Raw genomic sequence first — 16,576 nt, 5'->3', positions numbered from 1 at the left:
TAGACATGGAGAGAATCCTGCACGGGACACACCCTTCACCCACACAGTGAGTCCTGCCCAACACACGTGTGCCAGATTCCTCCGCACCCTGGCACACACTCAGACTAAATCAGATGCATGCACACACACACACACACCCACACACACGCACACACACATGCACACACTCCAGTAAGCAGCGCATGCATGGAATCTACACCTTTACTACCTAAAAAATCCCACACACAGAGAAGAAGCACACTTCCTTCCCCTGCATATCCTTGCAAGTCCAAGCAAGCCCGCACGGCGCTAATTCAATCTGCTGTAACAAATGTCCTGGAGTGATTTACACCCTGATCTGTGAGAACTCCATTCACATCACAGCCGTCACAGTGATGCGGTATGTAATGCAATGCACTGTTTTGAAAAACGTTTCAATCTGCCATTAGCAGAACATAAGCCCCGGTATGCAAGGCTGCGAAAGGTTATACACGGTCAATGATGTCTATTGCTTCTCAAAATGTAAATTCCTCCAGCTTTTCTATGGAACCTGTTGCTGCAAACTGATTGTCTTCCCTACAACAACAACAACTATTTCTAAAAAACAAAATGCCCACTGACAGTGGTTTATACAAGTAATGACGTCCATAAATAAGGAATGTAAAGCTTCCTTTACATGAGTGAATTGTATTTGAATAGACAGCTGCATGGTGTTACGTTGCACTTCATACAGATTAAGAGGAACAGAGACAGCCGCCTACTGTTTAAAGCAACCCAGAACACCACCACCCTAAAGTGGGTCCTGCCCCTCGTGAGGGCTGAAAAATGAGAGGAGCCGAGTGGGAGGAGAAGAGGATGACTTCTATAAACGGATGCCCAGCCGGCGTGGCAGTTGCTTGGGCAGTGCCAGGGCAAAAGGGGTCCATCTGTGTACCAACGGCTCCACACCAACGGGGCCACATGCCTTTTTGGCGCAAGACTGCAGCCCCCCCCCCGGCAGACTGGCCTGGTACGGTGGACGGACTTGATCAACCACACACTGGGCAGCCGGCTGCAGGGATTCGCCTGAGCTGTTTAATGTACAGATGCATCAAAAACAACTCACTACTTCTTATACATTTTAGATTCCGATTCACTACCACAATCTAACCACATCTTCCCCTGCAGATCTAAAAAGTTAGTATTCCTCCCTGCATTTAAATGGCAGAAAAAAGGGGGAAGCATTTTCTGTCTGTGTTAATGTTAACATGTCGTCATGTAAAATCGTAAGCGCTTATCTCAATTAATGGCAAGTTAAAACCCTTTATCTTTATGCAAAAATGTAATGTTACTGTGGAACAACAGTTACGTAAAACCATATCTCTTCGGTCGGTGTTACAGCCGACGGAAGTATGACCAGCAGCAGCTTTACAGTTTATCGCAATGATCTGATTCTTTTCAGGTCATGTGAGGTTTATACGGCCCTTGATATTTTAAACATTACCAGCATTTGCTACAGAGGAAACCTCAGCATCCTGCCGAGTTCATCCTAAAACAACAAAAGCGATGTTGGCCTACATGCAGACAACCTACCCGTGGGTCAAATAAGCCATATGGAAGAGGGCAAATCTGTGTGCATTGAATCCCCGTGTTCAACTTTACACAACTGTATACTTTGGACGTGGCTGGCTAGTTACTGCAGCTCTGTTTGCATGGCAACTCATACAACAAAGACTTCAGAGGGGAAAGAAAGATGGACAAAACATGAACGGTGGGGAAAGGTGAGCCAGTTGCAGTTGAGCAAGTCAGGAGGTTTGAGACAGCAACCCGGGAGACACAGACGGAGAGCCACGTGAGTATGACTAACGCAGTGAGCAGCACTGGTAGAGTAAACGTTAACCGGGCCCTCAGTACGGTACAGTGCTCTCAGCTGGACCCTAGCTCTTTAATAGATGTGAAGAACGTGCACTGCTGAAGTGTACACTGAAGAGTCTACATTATTTTCTGATGTGTAAATGTAGTGAAGATACATATGGGGCAGGTCAGACGGTTTCACAATATTACACACACACACACACAAACAACCCTTGCGGAGCCCCAGAGCCGACGTGGGGAAACAGCCAGAGCATATGCACAGCTGTAGTGACAGCAGCTGTTCTTAACCAAATGTTAAACAGCAGCACCAAGCCCAGCTCTGCTTTAAGCTCAACTTTAATCAAATACAGCACTTGTTGGAAACATGGCCGACCTGTACACACACACACACACACACACACACACTCAATTTGCCTTTGCTCAGTGGTTTTCTTTGCAGTTTGACTGTGAATTTGTGTTTCAACTGTCTGGACACATGCAGCTGCTTACGTGTGTGTGTGTGTGTGTGTGTGAGTGCACATATGTTCCCTCGCTCTTGATGGAGCAGCTGCCCTGCATCACAGATCTCTCTCTCATCTAATATCACTGTTTAGTACGTCAACAATGCTACATTGTGGCTGCCGTCCTGCTGCGGCTGTGTCACATATCACATATTAATTGTTTTACTCCAGACGTTGCCGAGGCAACTCACCCAACAACCCCGATCGTGAGGCAACGCGGATGCAATTCCTTTCAACGCATGTCCCTATTAAACCATAGTGGCTCATTTTTAAAAGCTCACCCAAAGTAGCATGTGCTCTCTTGTGTTAGTGTTCACAGCAGTACTCAGCAGCTCTACCTGGTGGATGAAGTGTATATTGCATTTGACTCAGACAAAGTTCAGCAAAGATCAAAAAGCCTCACTAAATCTGCTTTATGAGTCACAAGTCCGAGCCGCGTCACACACTCTTCCATGTGACATCATCAGATGAGCGAGCTGCGACTGGAATGAATGTGGACGCGTCATCGTCTGCGTGGGTGATGGGCGGCTTCCGTTCAGAAGCGTCACCCCCTGTTGATTCATGTGGGAAGAGAACACAGGAAAACAAAGGCCCCCTTTGCAGGAAGAAAATTAGCAAGAAGTGAACTAAAATTTTTTTTTAAATTTTGCCATATGGAGACAAGTCAATACAACACTGAGTGAGGCTCTTTGTTCTGTTATAAACACAATCCTATAACATGTGATGTGAGCCTGTAGAAGCCAGTAGAGCGCAGGAAGAGGATGGCTCTACTTTGCATATTACAAATTGAACATATAATAATAACTATAAATAAATAACTATTTGTCGTACATCCCTGCTGCTTTGGCTGTAATCAATAACCCACTGTTGTGCATACTTTGAATATACAGCACTCTGGGCACTGGGCTTTTGAGTAACTATATTCTAAACACATCGGTGTCACTTATTGACGTTCAGAGAAAATGCTTCATCTGTGATGTTTTTCCTTCAATGGAAATAGGCGAGTTATTTTGGCTACGGTAAAAAGACTGGCTGGAAATACATTTCTGGCACAATTCAGGGATTTAATCAGACCCAAATGTTTTGTACTCCTTTCACTGACCTAAAAGCACACAGGAAAACACACTACTAACCAGTCATGTTTAAATGCAGATTCAATCCAGTAAATGTTTACTCAGAAAAACAGAAAGATACACAAGTTATGCCGTGCTGAGGCTGTTGCAGCTCCCTGGAGGAAGCACCTGGAGACCACAACAGGAGAGAGAGAGAAAGAGAGAAAGGGGGGAGGGCCATCCCTCCATCACACACTTGACAATGATCTCACCCACATCCAGATTTCCCACACCGTGGAGGTGCTACGAGCTATGCTAGGTCACAAACGCGCACCAGCGGCCCGAGGCAACGCTTGTGCCATTTCCACGGCAATGACCTTTTTAACAACACACACTGACGCTTGTAAAAATGCCATCAAAAGGAGCAGACAGCATTGCCTCACTAATGGCTTTAGCATAATGTACAACCCACCCAAACATACACATACACACACGCAGACCAACTCTTAAAATCATATTGACAGGATTCAGCAGCAACAACGTCAGAAGGGAATCTGGGGAGAAGTAAGGATTTCTATTCCACCGAAGCTGTCTGTGACCGATGGCCGACTCGGGGAACACAGCCACATGGGACAAGAGTAGTACTGTTCAAACAGAGCTCTTTCCTGTCTTCACACCAAAGAAGAATGGGAGAATGCGAATGGAGAAAAAAAAAGTGTGAAAGAGAAAAATGTCTTTGAAAAAAATACAAAAAAAGGGCCTTTTCTGTGTCGCTTCACCACAAATCAGACGGGAATGGAAAAGAGGAGGCAAAAACCTCTGATGACCAAAAACCTTTAACTGGAAACGATGTGTCCGAGGGGGGGGGGGGGGTCGGAGATGGTGGGCACAGACACAGACAGTAAAGCCTGCAAACGCAACGTCCAGCAGAGGGTTTCGAGACAGACACGCCACCGAGCTGCTGCGCAAAAATCCTGCAGAGCTCCAAGCTCCAAAACCCCAAAAGAAAACATGGAGTCAGCAAACGGGGACAGAATGAGAGAGTGGAAAATAGCACGGGGGGGGGAAATAGAGGCCGGCTCCGACAGAATAGACACCCGATCACAGGCGAAGCGTTGATTGAAGAACCTGAAGTTACACTTGGTTTTTCCATTCAGAATAGAGTTTCCACAGAGTTTGTCTTACCTGAGAATTTGTCCCCCTCCATAACCAGCTAACTCCCACCACAGCCACATGCAGTGTCTGCTCTTTGACTCCACTCACTCTCCCTCTCTCTCTCTCTCTCTCTCTCTCTCTCCGCTTTCTTTTTCTGGGCTTCCCTTTCTCTCCTCCCTCCCTCCCTCCTGTTCCTCTTCTTCCTCTCTTTTTCCTTTGCGGGGGCTCTCTCCGTTCACCCTCCCGCTCGCCCCCGTTTGATTCCTTCAGTGTGTCTCGCTAATGAATTCAGAATTACGACATCGCCATGTGCTTATCATATGTTGAATTTGCGGCGCTCTCTTTCTCTCTCTCTCTCCCTTTCCTCTGAGGAGACCAAAACACTGAAGCGGCATTGTGTCTTGAAAATAGAAACCATTAGCTCCCGCCATGTGACTTGGGCAGGCTCCTTACGGACTAAAATAACCCGCTGGACTTCAGCAGACACTTCAGCCTGTTCCTTGTGAGTGTGAGGCCTGGATGCATTTCATACCAGCAGCAAACCTCTCAAGCTGGAGAGAAAAAAAACATTCCTGGAGCTACGTCTGGGCGTCTTTAGGAATTGGGCAGAGCTTTCTGTAGACGTGTGGAAGGATGAGAGGCTGTTGAAATAACACCGACGTGCAAAACACAATGCACGGTGGAATCAAAGGGGGGACTCTATCAAAACACATGTCCCTAAAATGTTTTCAAGACTTAACAGGAGAGGCCGCGTGGCGGAAACTGACGAGAGAAACTGAAGAGCAAAAGAAAACCCCCGGCCCTCGCTCCGAAATGTTGCTAAGACTCGTGTCTGCGTGCAGGAAACTCGGGTGACCTTCGACCTTTGGCACGTATCTCACACTGCGCCGGGGGGGGTCAGAGGTCACGGGGCGAGCGTCTGAGCTCTGATAGAGAGATCAAACACACTCGGCCATGTCAGTCTGACGTCTTGTGCAACACTGCAGGGGCCTTTGTGCGTTGCGCGCTGATCCGCCCTGTGCACCTCGTTTGTGTGTATTCATGTTAGCATCTAGTGCCGGTGTGCGTGTTTGTTTTTCCTTCATTCACCCGTCTCTCGTCATGTGTTCATTCATTCTTTCATTAAAGCCAGCTGCGTAGATTCTGTGCATGAGTGGTGACATAAAGGGCAATGTGCACACTGGCGGGCCTAAACGGCCAAAGCGTGGAACTCTGATTGCTCGCAAGTTGCCGTAATCAGAGATGAGGGAAGCTGAGAGGACTCACTTCTTCCAGTTGATTAAATACTGTGTAAATTCATAATATTGCTGAAACATTTTAAGCTGTCAGCTCTCAAAAAGGTATAAAGGAGAAGGTAAAAATGTGAAAATATATTAACAAAACATCTTTCTTGTTGCAGATAAAAAATGAACAAAGTAAAAATAAGTGCAGCTTTCTGTGTCCATATGAAATGTTTCAATATGAATTGTTTTAACACACTTTCAACACTGTTGGAAGAAAAATCTATATGACTTTGTTTGAACTTGTAAATATGCACACCTCTGACTGGGATCAGCATTAGTTGTGTGTGACCAATACAGCGGGATCTGCTGACTGAATTAACCACAGAGAGATCAACAATAGGGACAGTGTTGGGAGGCTCTTTGTGTGTGTGTGTGTGTGTGTGTGTGTGTGTGTGTGTGTGTGTGTGTGTGTGTGTGTGTTTGTGTGTGTGTCATGGGTTGAGGTTACAGTTAAAGCATCCCCCCAAACAGCCTCCTGCTGGCACATAAATCTGCCCTGTTGGCAGATGGTGTGAATGGAGCATCTCCCTCAACACACACCCTGTGGCGACGGCATCAACGCAGGGAAGGTGGGTGTGTGTGTGTGTGTGTGGAGGCGCAAAACAAGGCCTCATCCTCACCCTTAAGCACTTCCCGACAACCTGCATGTGTGTGCATCCGCTTATGCGTATCTACATTTGTGTGTGTTTCTGTCTGTCAGTATGCTTTCATGCTTTTGATGTGCGTGTGGATCTGCTCACTTATTGCCCGTCCGTCCCCCTGCTTCACAGAGCAGCTCAAGAACTGGAGAAAATCAAATCAGCTGACAGAAATGTAAACGGAAGAAAAGTGATTTTAACACTTTTTGCAAAGGATGTTTTAGATTCATGTGTAAAATCAGGAAAATAAGGATGTATATATATATATATATATGTATATTAAGGCAGATGCTGAGCAATTGCCAACATTAAAAATAGACACGCAAAGCCTTCACATTTTTATCCCAGGTGTTTATAGTGTAGACTTTGTCGGATGAGGAATGACTTGACGAATGATGTTGTTGTCCTCTTTTGCTCTCAAACTCTATTTTGTGTGCCTCCAGCTCCTTTTTTATTTGCATTTAATGACCTGCAGACACGAGGACCATGCGCTGTCAGAAGGTGCCCGATGCCTCGTCGCCTGTCAGCTGTCTGTGGGATGAACACACTGGTTTCATCGATGCAATTCTCTAGCACAAACAGATGTGTTGCAATGTGATGTTGCATGTTTATGCATTTTGGTTAAAGTGGTGTCAAAATAAACAGGAAAGCCGTAGCTTGCATGCCGCAAAAAAACAATCCACCGCAGATAGACACTCGGCACGCGGTCTGTGCGCTCGTTTCTCTTGTCACTCTCTGCAAAACCTAGTGAGTGTGTGTTTGTGTGCGCTTCAGTCCCCCCCTTCTCGTCCCTCTGCCTCCCCTCTATGCGCTGACGGGTGGTGAACCACAGTCACAGATTCAGCCGGCGGGCCAATACTGTGTATGAGCTACATGCAGACACACACACACACACACACAAGCATATGGTTGCACACCTAGACACACTAGACCAGAAATGACTTAATTTGGTGGTGTGGGTGAAAGGGTGCTAAAGAATAAAACCCTGAAAGGAAATATCGTTGAATTTTATAGAGTATTGCACAAATGAGAAGGAAGAGAAGGAAAAAAATAGAATGCTGTGAAAACCAAAAGTAGCAAAAGCATTAGCAAATAACTGTCACAGAAAAATGTGTTTGTCCTCTTATGTGGTGTCCTGTTCTACTCGACAACAAAACACATATTCCAGTTGAACAAAAATACCTATTTTTTTCTTTTGATGACTTTCAATTCACGTTTATAAAATTAACAAATGTGTCATCTGTACATACCAAAAACGCACACCTTCCAGCAAGCACACAAAAGAAGAAAGAATGTCTTTAGTCTTGTGTGGAACAGTGAGCCATCCCGGTGTCTCCAAAGCTCTCTTTATCCCTGCGTCTGTGATCTCATGTTTACCTGCTATCAGCTGCTATCTGGGCAGGAAACAGGGCCCGCCCCTTAACGCGGCCCTCTGCTAAGGGTCAACGACACAGACTCATTTAATACTTTACATAGAAGCCGGTGAAGGGAGTGCACGACTTAAAAAAAAAAAAATCAACACATCTGGATGCATGTATGCATGCACCGAGGTTTGCACTACGTACGATGAGATAGAGAGGTGCAGTCTACTTACTGGGACTGGTGATGCCAGATCCCTCTCTATCTGTTCTCCTTGTCCGAACGCTGGCCGATCTCCCTGTAAAAGGAGGAAAAAGGGAAAGTTAATGACATCTAGAAAGTAAAAAAAAAAAAAATCATTGCTCATTATCTGCACTGCACATGTACTGTCACGTAGTTTCTGATATATACTTTTAAGATAAAAGACCAGCCTGAGTGGCAGGTTTGGTTTCTGAACTCTGGACTTAATAATGAAACAAAACACGCATAAGCACCACATGGAAAACGGTTACATCACATTCTCCTCAAGGCCAAAAAAAACCGAAAGTTGACGAGTGGAAAAAGAAACAGCAGATATTTGAAAGATTGCTATTATTACTTCAAGACCATCAAAGAACTGCCATTTGGTTACTGAAGGAAAGCAATTTAATTTGTGGTTTGTTTTATATTTTTGGAAGTGTCAGGTTTATGTGGAAATGACTGGGACAAAAATTCAGTATATATGAGAATAAGAGAGAATAAGAACGTAGGGTAATAATACAAGTGCAGGGCACAGAGTGTAGCAACTCTTTAACCATAAAACCTTTTTCATGCGTGTTCAATCAAATTTATTTGCACATAAGTAAAGTAAACGAGCTGTGGGAGAACCAATAAATATCAGCATGGGACCTTGACTGGTGGTGTTCATCATATAAAACAGTAGGCAGTACACATAAGTAACGATCAGAGACAACATCTTTTATAAATGCGTTAAAGGGAAAAGTCAGAGGAAAGCACAACAGGTCATTTACCGTAACTAGTGCCAGTGCCAATCCCAGGAATGGGCAATAAAAGTTGGAATAATGACAGAAAATGACGCTACGTTTATCTTCCACATATGATTTTGTCTTTTTTTGTTAAAAAAGAAGAGACCGGGTGTTTCAGGTCCTGACATATCTGTTCTATCTTTGAAAAGATTACAACGAAGACGCAGATTTTCACTCATTCATGCACAATAAACCCTCGAGACTTCGGTGATCACTTCACTTCTCTTTTAGAGGCTTTTATGAAGTTCTTAGAAGTACTTCCTGCCCGCAAATGAGCCTACCACATAACATTTACTGCCAGTAAACAATGGTGGTGGTTCAGGCCGTGTCGTCACTGGTTTTCAAGAGAGGGAGAGTTTTCTCTGAGAAAGACAAGTGAATTAAATAAACTACTGTCGGAGATTAGACACCTTTCTGAAGTATTTTGGGATAGTTTCCAGGAAGGTATACTTTGCTATTGAATATTTCAATGCCCGACATGTCAGTCGACATGTACAGCAGGTAAGACCAAACTGATCAGGGCCATATTTTGCTTTGTTGTATCTTGAGTGTGAGAAATAAGACGCGGTCAGTATCTACCTCGAGGAATGCTTGTCAGATAGTAGAACAGCATCCAAAACTCCTTCTCCCAACTCCACCTTTCGGACTTTAGGATTGGAAGATCCCAGAGGTCAAATAATGTGTTGTGCAAACTAGATCGGTTCAGGAATGTATATTCCCTTGCAACCTGTATATTCTAAATACAAGATTCAATGTATTTGGTAACATCTCTGTGTTACTGGGCAGTCGTGGTAATGTGTCATCAAAGAGTGACATGAGCAAAAGTGTTTATTTTTCACCAATTAAATGTGCAGCATCGGCTGCTGCACATTTAATGAGTAAAAACATCCAACAAATGTCCATCAGCGTCCGGTAGCGGGTCAGCCAGCCTGCAGAGAGGGTGACCGGCTGCAGGCGGCTGTTCCTCCTGGACTCTGAGGCGGGCAAAGAAAGATTGTAGCCGACCCCTCTCGCCCCGGACACAGACCCCCCCCCGATACTCCATCCCCGGAACGTTCTGCACAGTGGTTTCTCTTACAATGGAAACTAATGCACAAGTGTTTTAACGGACTTCCCTTATCTGTTTATCTTGTTTTACTTTATCTTATTTTATTCAAATTTATTTTTATATTGCTCCAATCATCGAGTCAAATGCCTCTACGTGTCAGCGATATGGCAATAAATGGCTTCTGACTCTGATCTGATCTGCTGGAGACACTTTGATATGGAATCATTTATTACCAAACTATCAGTGAAAGATCAGTGCCTTTCTGCAATATGGTGAGAATGTTTGAGCCAATGCAAAACAAGTTAAGCTCATTTTGTGCAGTCAATCATGCAGATGTTTTTCCAAAGAGACATGTGTCCAGCTGTAAGGCTTTCTGTTTCTATCTGTACTTGGTGTCCATTTGCATTGTTTGACAAGGAGGTTGTGTGGTATCTTTCAGCAAAATGAACTCATACACAGCAAGTATTGATCTAAAACGAAGGAAAATGTCCGGTAACAGAGCTGCTTCTAGCCTCCGTGTTGATTCAGAGAGGAAGCATTGACTTTTTAAAATCAGTAACGGGACATTCCAACTGTCAAAAGACAATGAGTCAAAGAGTCGAACACTCTTCCTGATAGAAGTGCAAATCATTAATCTGAGACGAGCCATGTGACACCACCATTGGACAGCTGTGCGGATGTGCGCACATCTTATAACAATGCCTTTGACTATTCACTCGTCTAGCTGGAAATAAAGCTTGAGAGCGAGAGCTGAACACACACACACACACACACACACATAAACACACACACACACAGCGAACCCTCACTACACAAAGTGTCTGGAAAAAAACAAAGTTTACCATTGAAGCAAAGTAAAGTGCTACAGACGAACAGACAAAGCCACAAAGTTGTGATGATAAGAGAATATTTGTTAGTTAAGGGACACTACAGGTAAGTGTGTGTTTTAAATTGAGTTCAAAGCACTGACAGATAAAAAGCAAAAAAACACCCAATCACAGTGAGGGATTCATTCAGCAGAAACCAAAGGAGTGACACCTGAAAAGTTAAACTGTATGTTGGCAGAGTGTGCTTGTGTGTACTCACCTGCTCAGTCTTGTCTGGGGCCACAAGAACACACGCACGCACGCACACGCACACGCACACACACACACACACACACACACACACCGTAGCTTGAAAAGGTTTCATAAAAGTCTCCGACACTAAGATCCATGTCTTTTCTCCCCTCAGGGGGATTTGGCATCTTTTGAGGTCATATTTCCCTTATAACAGGCCTGTGTACAACAGAGGTCACGACGGTCACATGACACACGGAATGAATGATCCCAGTGTTCAAGCATATGGAAAAAAAAGCACTTTGAGCAACGCTGGGAGTCATATTGTGGACCATTGTGAATACATTGCTGCCTGTGTGTTTGCTGTAAGCCTCGACTGATTAATGTCAAGTGCTCCGCTCAATGTAGTCATGTTTTTGTGTGTGTGTGTGTGTGTAACATGACCGGTCAAGTGCATTTGCCTGGATAAACATGTCAACTGATTAGTTATTGGTCTCAGGTGAATAGGGCAGGTAAGAAGAGGGTAGCGTGTGCAGCACTTAACGTACTTGAGACACACAAGAACCATCTCACACACACACACACACACACACACACACACTCACAGAACTAAGAGAAGGCCGGCCCACGTAAAAGGGTGGAGTTATTTACAAAACACGCACTATATTGCACACTTTGTCCCCTTCAGACACACAACTACCTGAGATTTTTGTGTTTGCATAAGGAGGCCACGCCACGTCTTAGTTGAGTAGGAGGTGAAAGATCTCCTTTCTTATCTTCCTTGCTATTGGCATGTCCTCTTTTACCTCAACCGTTCTCTTTGGGGCCAGGGTGAAACATTAATGAATGTGTGTGGGAGACAGAGGGCGGACTCTGCCTGCGTTTCCAGGACTGCGTCTTGCAGGGTCGTGATGCTAGTGACTAAATCTGCCCACAGACGGACGCATTGACATAGAAGCACCTGGCAACATACTCACCATTAACAATTTCACTCTATCGCATGAAAAATATTTTCTTTCTTTTTTCCAAAACATTTCTTTCTATGAGATTTTTCCAACCTTTTATAACGTACATGTATTACCACTCCTACAATCAGCTTGCATTGATCCTATTTATTGTTCATGTATTTCTTGTATCTTGGTCTTGTTCTGCTTGAGAGGTTGGCACAGTGTCCCTACTCCGTACTGCAGAGTATTTGCCATTCCACTTTTGAGAGACCCAATCAAAACAAAAATCTCTCCCCCAAAAGAGGCTTTTATTATAGCCATCAGCATATAATCCCAATTATTTATCCAGTCAAACCCCTATGTAAAAACATTTCCAATTCCTTTCCTCCTCAATCTCTCTCTGCTCACCCATCCGTCCCATTGTGTTTTTACGGCCCTCATTACATGCGTTTAGGGCACGCTGCAAACACGTTGTTTCACAACACTGGGAGCGGAAAGATGGGTGGGGAGAAAAGGAGTGAATGAATAAGAGAAGAAGAAAGAAAGCAAGATGGACCAAAGGGCGAGACCATTTTTTAAAAGATGTTTTTACAGCCCTTTTTTTCATCCTGGGATGTATTCTTAATTAAGGAAGGACCGCACCAAACACACATTTACCCAAAGATACTCCAACGTCACCGAAAGACGTAGAAAAACACCGGACGTGACCCCTGAACTGCGCTCCTCCCAAACGAATAGCCGTCGTTCTGGCGGCAAAAGGTACGAACCGTCAACACCTTTTCCTACCTCTGCACTTTCGACACCAAAACCGATCCCTCACTCACCACGCTCGTCGAAAAACCAACACCGCTTTGACAATCACCTTTCTGTACTCTTCCCAATGCAAACATCGGCCTGATTTATCTCATATGAAAGTGTTTTTTAATGCCAGGGTTAGACAGGATACGGCAGGCGGCCTATGAAACAATACTGGCGTGGCGGATAAGGATCGGCCTTCCTTCGGCAGAGGTTCATCGAGGTTTATGGTTAGAAACTCCCCCAGGAAACATGTGTTTACTGTATGTCATAGGTGAACAACCTGGTGAGTGGGCGTGTGTGTGTGTGTGCGGGCGCGTGTGTGTGTGTGTGTGCGTGCATGCATGCATGTTGAGAAATGTCCGAAAGAGATTTACGCAAGCATCGGGGGACGACTCAACTAAACGACATACAGAGAGCAAAGCATGAGCTTTGATAAGTAACATGTGCTACACTCCAGCATCAGTTCAGTTCAGCAAACAATGTTGAATCTTGTTAGATCGCCCCTCAGGTGGTTGTTACGCTATTAAGAGAGATTACCTTGGCCAAATAGTATAAAGTTTGCATGCTGCCAACGATGAGGCTCGCACGCAGCCGACACGCATTTATCTTTCAAATCCTCCGCTTCAGTAAGCGGACCAAGAAATGAATCACTAACACTTGAAGAGTTTGCAATAAAATGTCCATTCATGTCGCGACAGGACGAGGTCGGTGCCGCCAAACAGTGGAGCTAATGTCTCTAAAGCGGGGCAGCGTGCAAGGAACTCCAAAAAGGTCAGGTCGCTTAAATCTTGGAGGTATCTGAACTAATAAAGGGATGTGTAAAATAGTAAAAGTGTGTAATTTCCTGTCCCTACACGGAGTCATTCTAATACCCACACACACATCAGACCCTCTCTGAGCCTGCCATTATCTTTTTATAGGCTCTCCCCTGGCCCCGGGCCCGCAGTACAAGGCAGTCTGTTGTATCAGTCGACACCCCCAGCGGCAGCAGCATCACACAGATGCATTCTTGGCTGCAGATAATAAACACAGAGCGCAGTGGACACTTCAGAGCCGGCTCCACGCGGCTGAGAGGGGAGGACCACACTCAGCAGGGACAGGATATGGACTCCTGCAATTAGTGAAACTGTACATTCCACAGGGTATCAATTACACTATGTATACAGTGTGGTTACGCTTACGCAACCTCTGTGCCCAACCACATATGTTTTTGATATTTATCTCTGAAGTAATACCTTTGGATTAAGCCACGCCTCCCTTACGGTGGCTACACTTGTCAATCTGTCACTGTCCATTATTAAAAATGCAAATGAGGCAATTCAACGTTCTTATTGGTATTCTCGTTTATATTCTTGATTTCAGGCTAAGGCGATTTATGAAATGACAATGCCAAACGGACAGAACACATGATACTGGGCTGAATGAAATCTATATTTCCCAGGCAAAGTGTCAAGTTAAACTAACAGGTCCCTGTAGGGGATTCTTGAATCAATAGTAGTATAGTAATAGTATAGTAATAGTAGTAATAGTAGTAGCACTGAACTGTAGTTTAGTTACAGAAAAGTAAACCAACCTCAAGATCAGGTGAGAAAGAAGAAACGTGGTGTTAGAAAACGGGTCCATGTTGATGGAGAAAGGAGTCTCCCTGATATCATGAACACCATCTAAATCAAACCATCTCAACGATTGGATTTCAAAACACCAATCCGCTGCCAGTCTGACGTCACGCTTCCAGCCATCAACCGATGCGTGCTTCACCCTGCCTCGTTTTTTTTTTTTTCCAGAGTGATGTCTTAAAGTCAAACTTCAACAACCCTCTCTTAGATCAACCAGAGTCGTCTACTGTACATTTGCGCGTCCACTTGCTCCAGTATCTTATTAGTCCGTTACTCACAGGGTGCGAGGGAGCCAAATTGAGGGTTAGGCGGCACTCGGCATGCTCTGTGCTAGATGACAGGGCAACACGGGTTTTTATAGCGTGACTTTAAAAAAAAAAGGCACAATCCAACAAAAGTTTCCGGCTCTGAACCGAAGCCTCAAACCGGCCCAAAGACGTGATGAGGAGCGGAGAGAGAGGCCTTGAGAGGCGGAATTAAGTTTGTATGTTGGTGTGAGTGTTTTGTGTAGTACATAAAAGCACATACCAGGAGGAGTGTAGTGTGTGTGTGTGTGTGTGTGTGTGTGTGTGTGTTACTCATCGATCCAGAGGACTCGAGGGAGTGGCGGTGCAAGGCGGCGATCGACTCCACGGGCAGCTGTGAGGGGCTCGCGTGTGAACACAGACACAAGCGCGTTCGTGCAACCTCTCAAAAATACATACTTACCCACTCATTTTAACACACACACACACACACACGGTCTGAAACTTTACACAAGTGTGCCAGGTACACAGTGTGTACGGGTATTTTGCGTACAAAACATACACACGGGCCGGCCTTCCTGACTCAAAGTCACCCCTCCACATCTCTGATGCTTGTCTAAACACCCCTACGCAGAGAGGAGGGTTTTTCTCAACACACACACACACAGGCACGCACACAAACACACTTTGTTATTAGACAATTCCCCGCGAGTTGAGCTCTGACAAAGAATGTGACAGCTCCACACACGCCGTCACACTGCAGAGGTAGAACACACACACACACAGGATGAGGAGGAGGAGGAGGAGGAGAGGCGGCATGACCCAACATGCGCTTGGCTCCGGTGGAAACCGTCAGACGCACAAAGACTCTGGAAAGAAGAGCCCGGAAAACCGGCATTCTGCGGGACAGGGTTGTGTACACTGGACTGAGCCGGAGCTTAGAGGGAGCGCGGAGGGGGGGAGAAGACCAAGGAGGCCCAGAAAATGATGGAAGTGATGGTAATTAGTGCAGGAGAAGAGGAGGGGGGAGAGGAGGAGAGCAGTCACAGCGGTCCCTCGCTCCATCCTTACAGAAAATGTGTCTCTGCCGAAGGGTCCCTGAGCAAACATTTGACTTAAGCTGCACAATCACAACACCCGGTGATCATTCTAAAACTGCAAACCTCGGCATTTTTTAAACACACAATTTCGCAACAAGCACACACCGATCCAGCCAGTCCCAGAATAAATAGGCTCATGCTGACGCAGGTGGATTAATCGAGTCTTTCTTTGGCGTATTAGTGGGGAGGAGTGAATGCACTGTACCATACAACGTGTCCATCAAACAGATTAACAACCAAACATCCAACCAAAATCTCACGATTGAGCATTTCAATATTTCACTACTTTAAACACCGTGTTTTCTTATTTTTAGTGTCATGCAATATATTACCAACACAAAGTATGACGTTTATACAAAAAACGCGCTCAGAGCTCAGCAGCTTTCTGTCATGACGTCATACGTGTAAGAGATCATCTTTTACAACCACCGACTCACATGTGAGCCTCGATTCTGAAATGGGGACATTTCATTTATTCATTTATGGATTGAAATGATCTCCCCTGTGAATGAGCAGTTAGGGAAACCATATCTCGGTTAAACATTTACCTTCACGTACATACCTCTCAGGCACTCTCATGCACGCGCATAGAACCATTTGGCCCTAAACAAAAGAAGAAGAAGAAAAATAAACTCTAAGAGCGACACTCTTACCTGAATATGAAAATTTCTTCATGATTGCAGATGCCGTTTATTTTAAACTGAAAGTCGTGACGTCGGTACGGTTTCTCCTGACAGGACGTTTTGCAGACAGCTCGCTCTCTTCTTTTTTGTGTGTTTAGTTTGTACCCTCCTCTGCCTCTCCTGCACGGTCAGCTTTCACCTGTGCGCAGGTAGAATCACTTCTTATGGACCTTTCTGAAATTAACTCCCGCGTCTAAATGTCCAAGGAGAACCACTTGGGGAGGCTGCCTGCTGGG

The 16,576-nt window shown here is 45.0% G+C and overlaps 1 protein-coding gene and 1 long non-coding RNA gene across 3 annotated transcripts in view; one reads left to right on the top strand and one right to left on the bottom strand.

Moving 5' to 3' along the window:
• Window positions 1–16,576, bottom strand: part of LOC119220064 (septin-9-like) — a 63,239-nt gene extending 46,663 nt beyond the window's left edge. Inside the window, exons 1-2 of one of the 2 annotated variants that reach the window (XM_037475691.2) lie at window positions 16,311–16,576; window positions 8,056–8,118 (exon numbers count right to left, since the gene is read on the bottom strand). In XM_037475691.2, coding sequence (XP_037331588.2) covers window positions 8,056–8,118; window positions 16,311–16,332 — 85 coding nt within the window. In that variant the 5' untranslated portion in view covers window positions 16,333–16,576. Of the gene's footprint in view, window positions 1–4,570; window positions 4,920–8,055; window positions 8,119–16,310 lie in introns of those variants that run through there. The other variant, XM_037475694.2, reaches the window with a different exon arrangement.
• Window positions 12,446–13,984, top strand: LOC119220068 (uncharacterized). The gene is made up of 3 exons (XR_005120561.2): window positions 12,446–12,657; window positions 13,395–13,467; window positions 13,617–13,984. It is a non-coding gene; the product is annotated as an uncharacterized LOC119220068 (long non-coding RNA).

The sequence above is a fragment of the Pungitius pungitius genome, chromosome 12 (assembly GCF_949316345.1).
Source record: "Pungitius pungitius chromosome 12, fPunPun2.1, whole genome shotgun sequence".
NCBI classification, from domain to species: domain Eukaryota; kingdom Metazoa; phylum Chordata; class Actinopteri; order Perciformes; family Gasterosteidae; genus Pungitius; species Pungitius pungitius.
The sequence above is the reverse complement of the archived record's forward strand: the minus strand, read 5'-3'. Positions and strand labels throughout refer to the sequence as shown.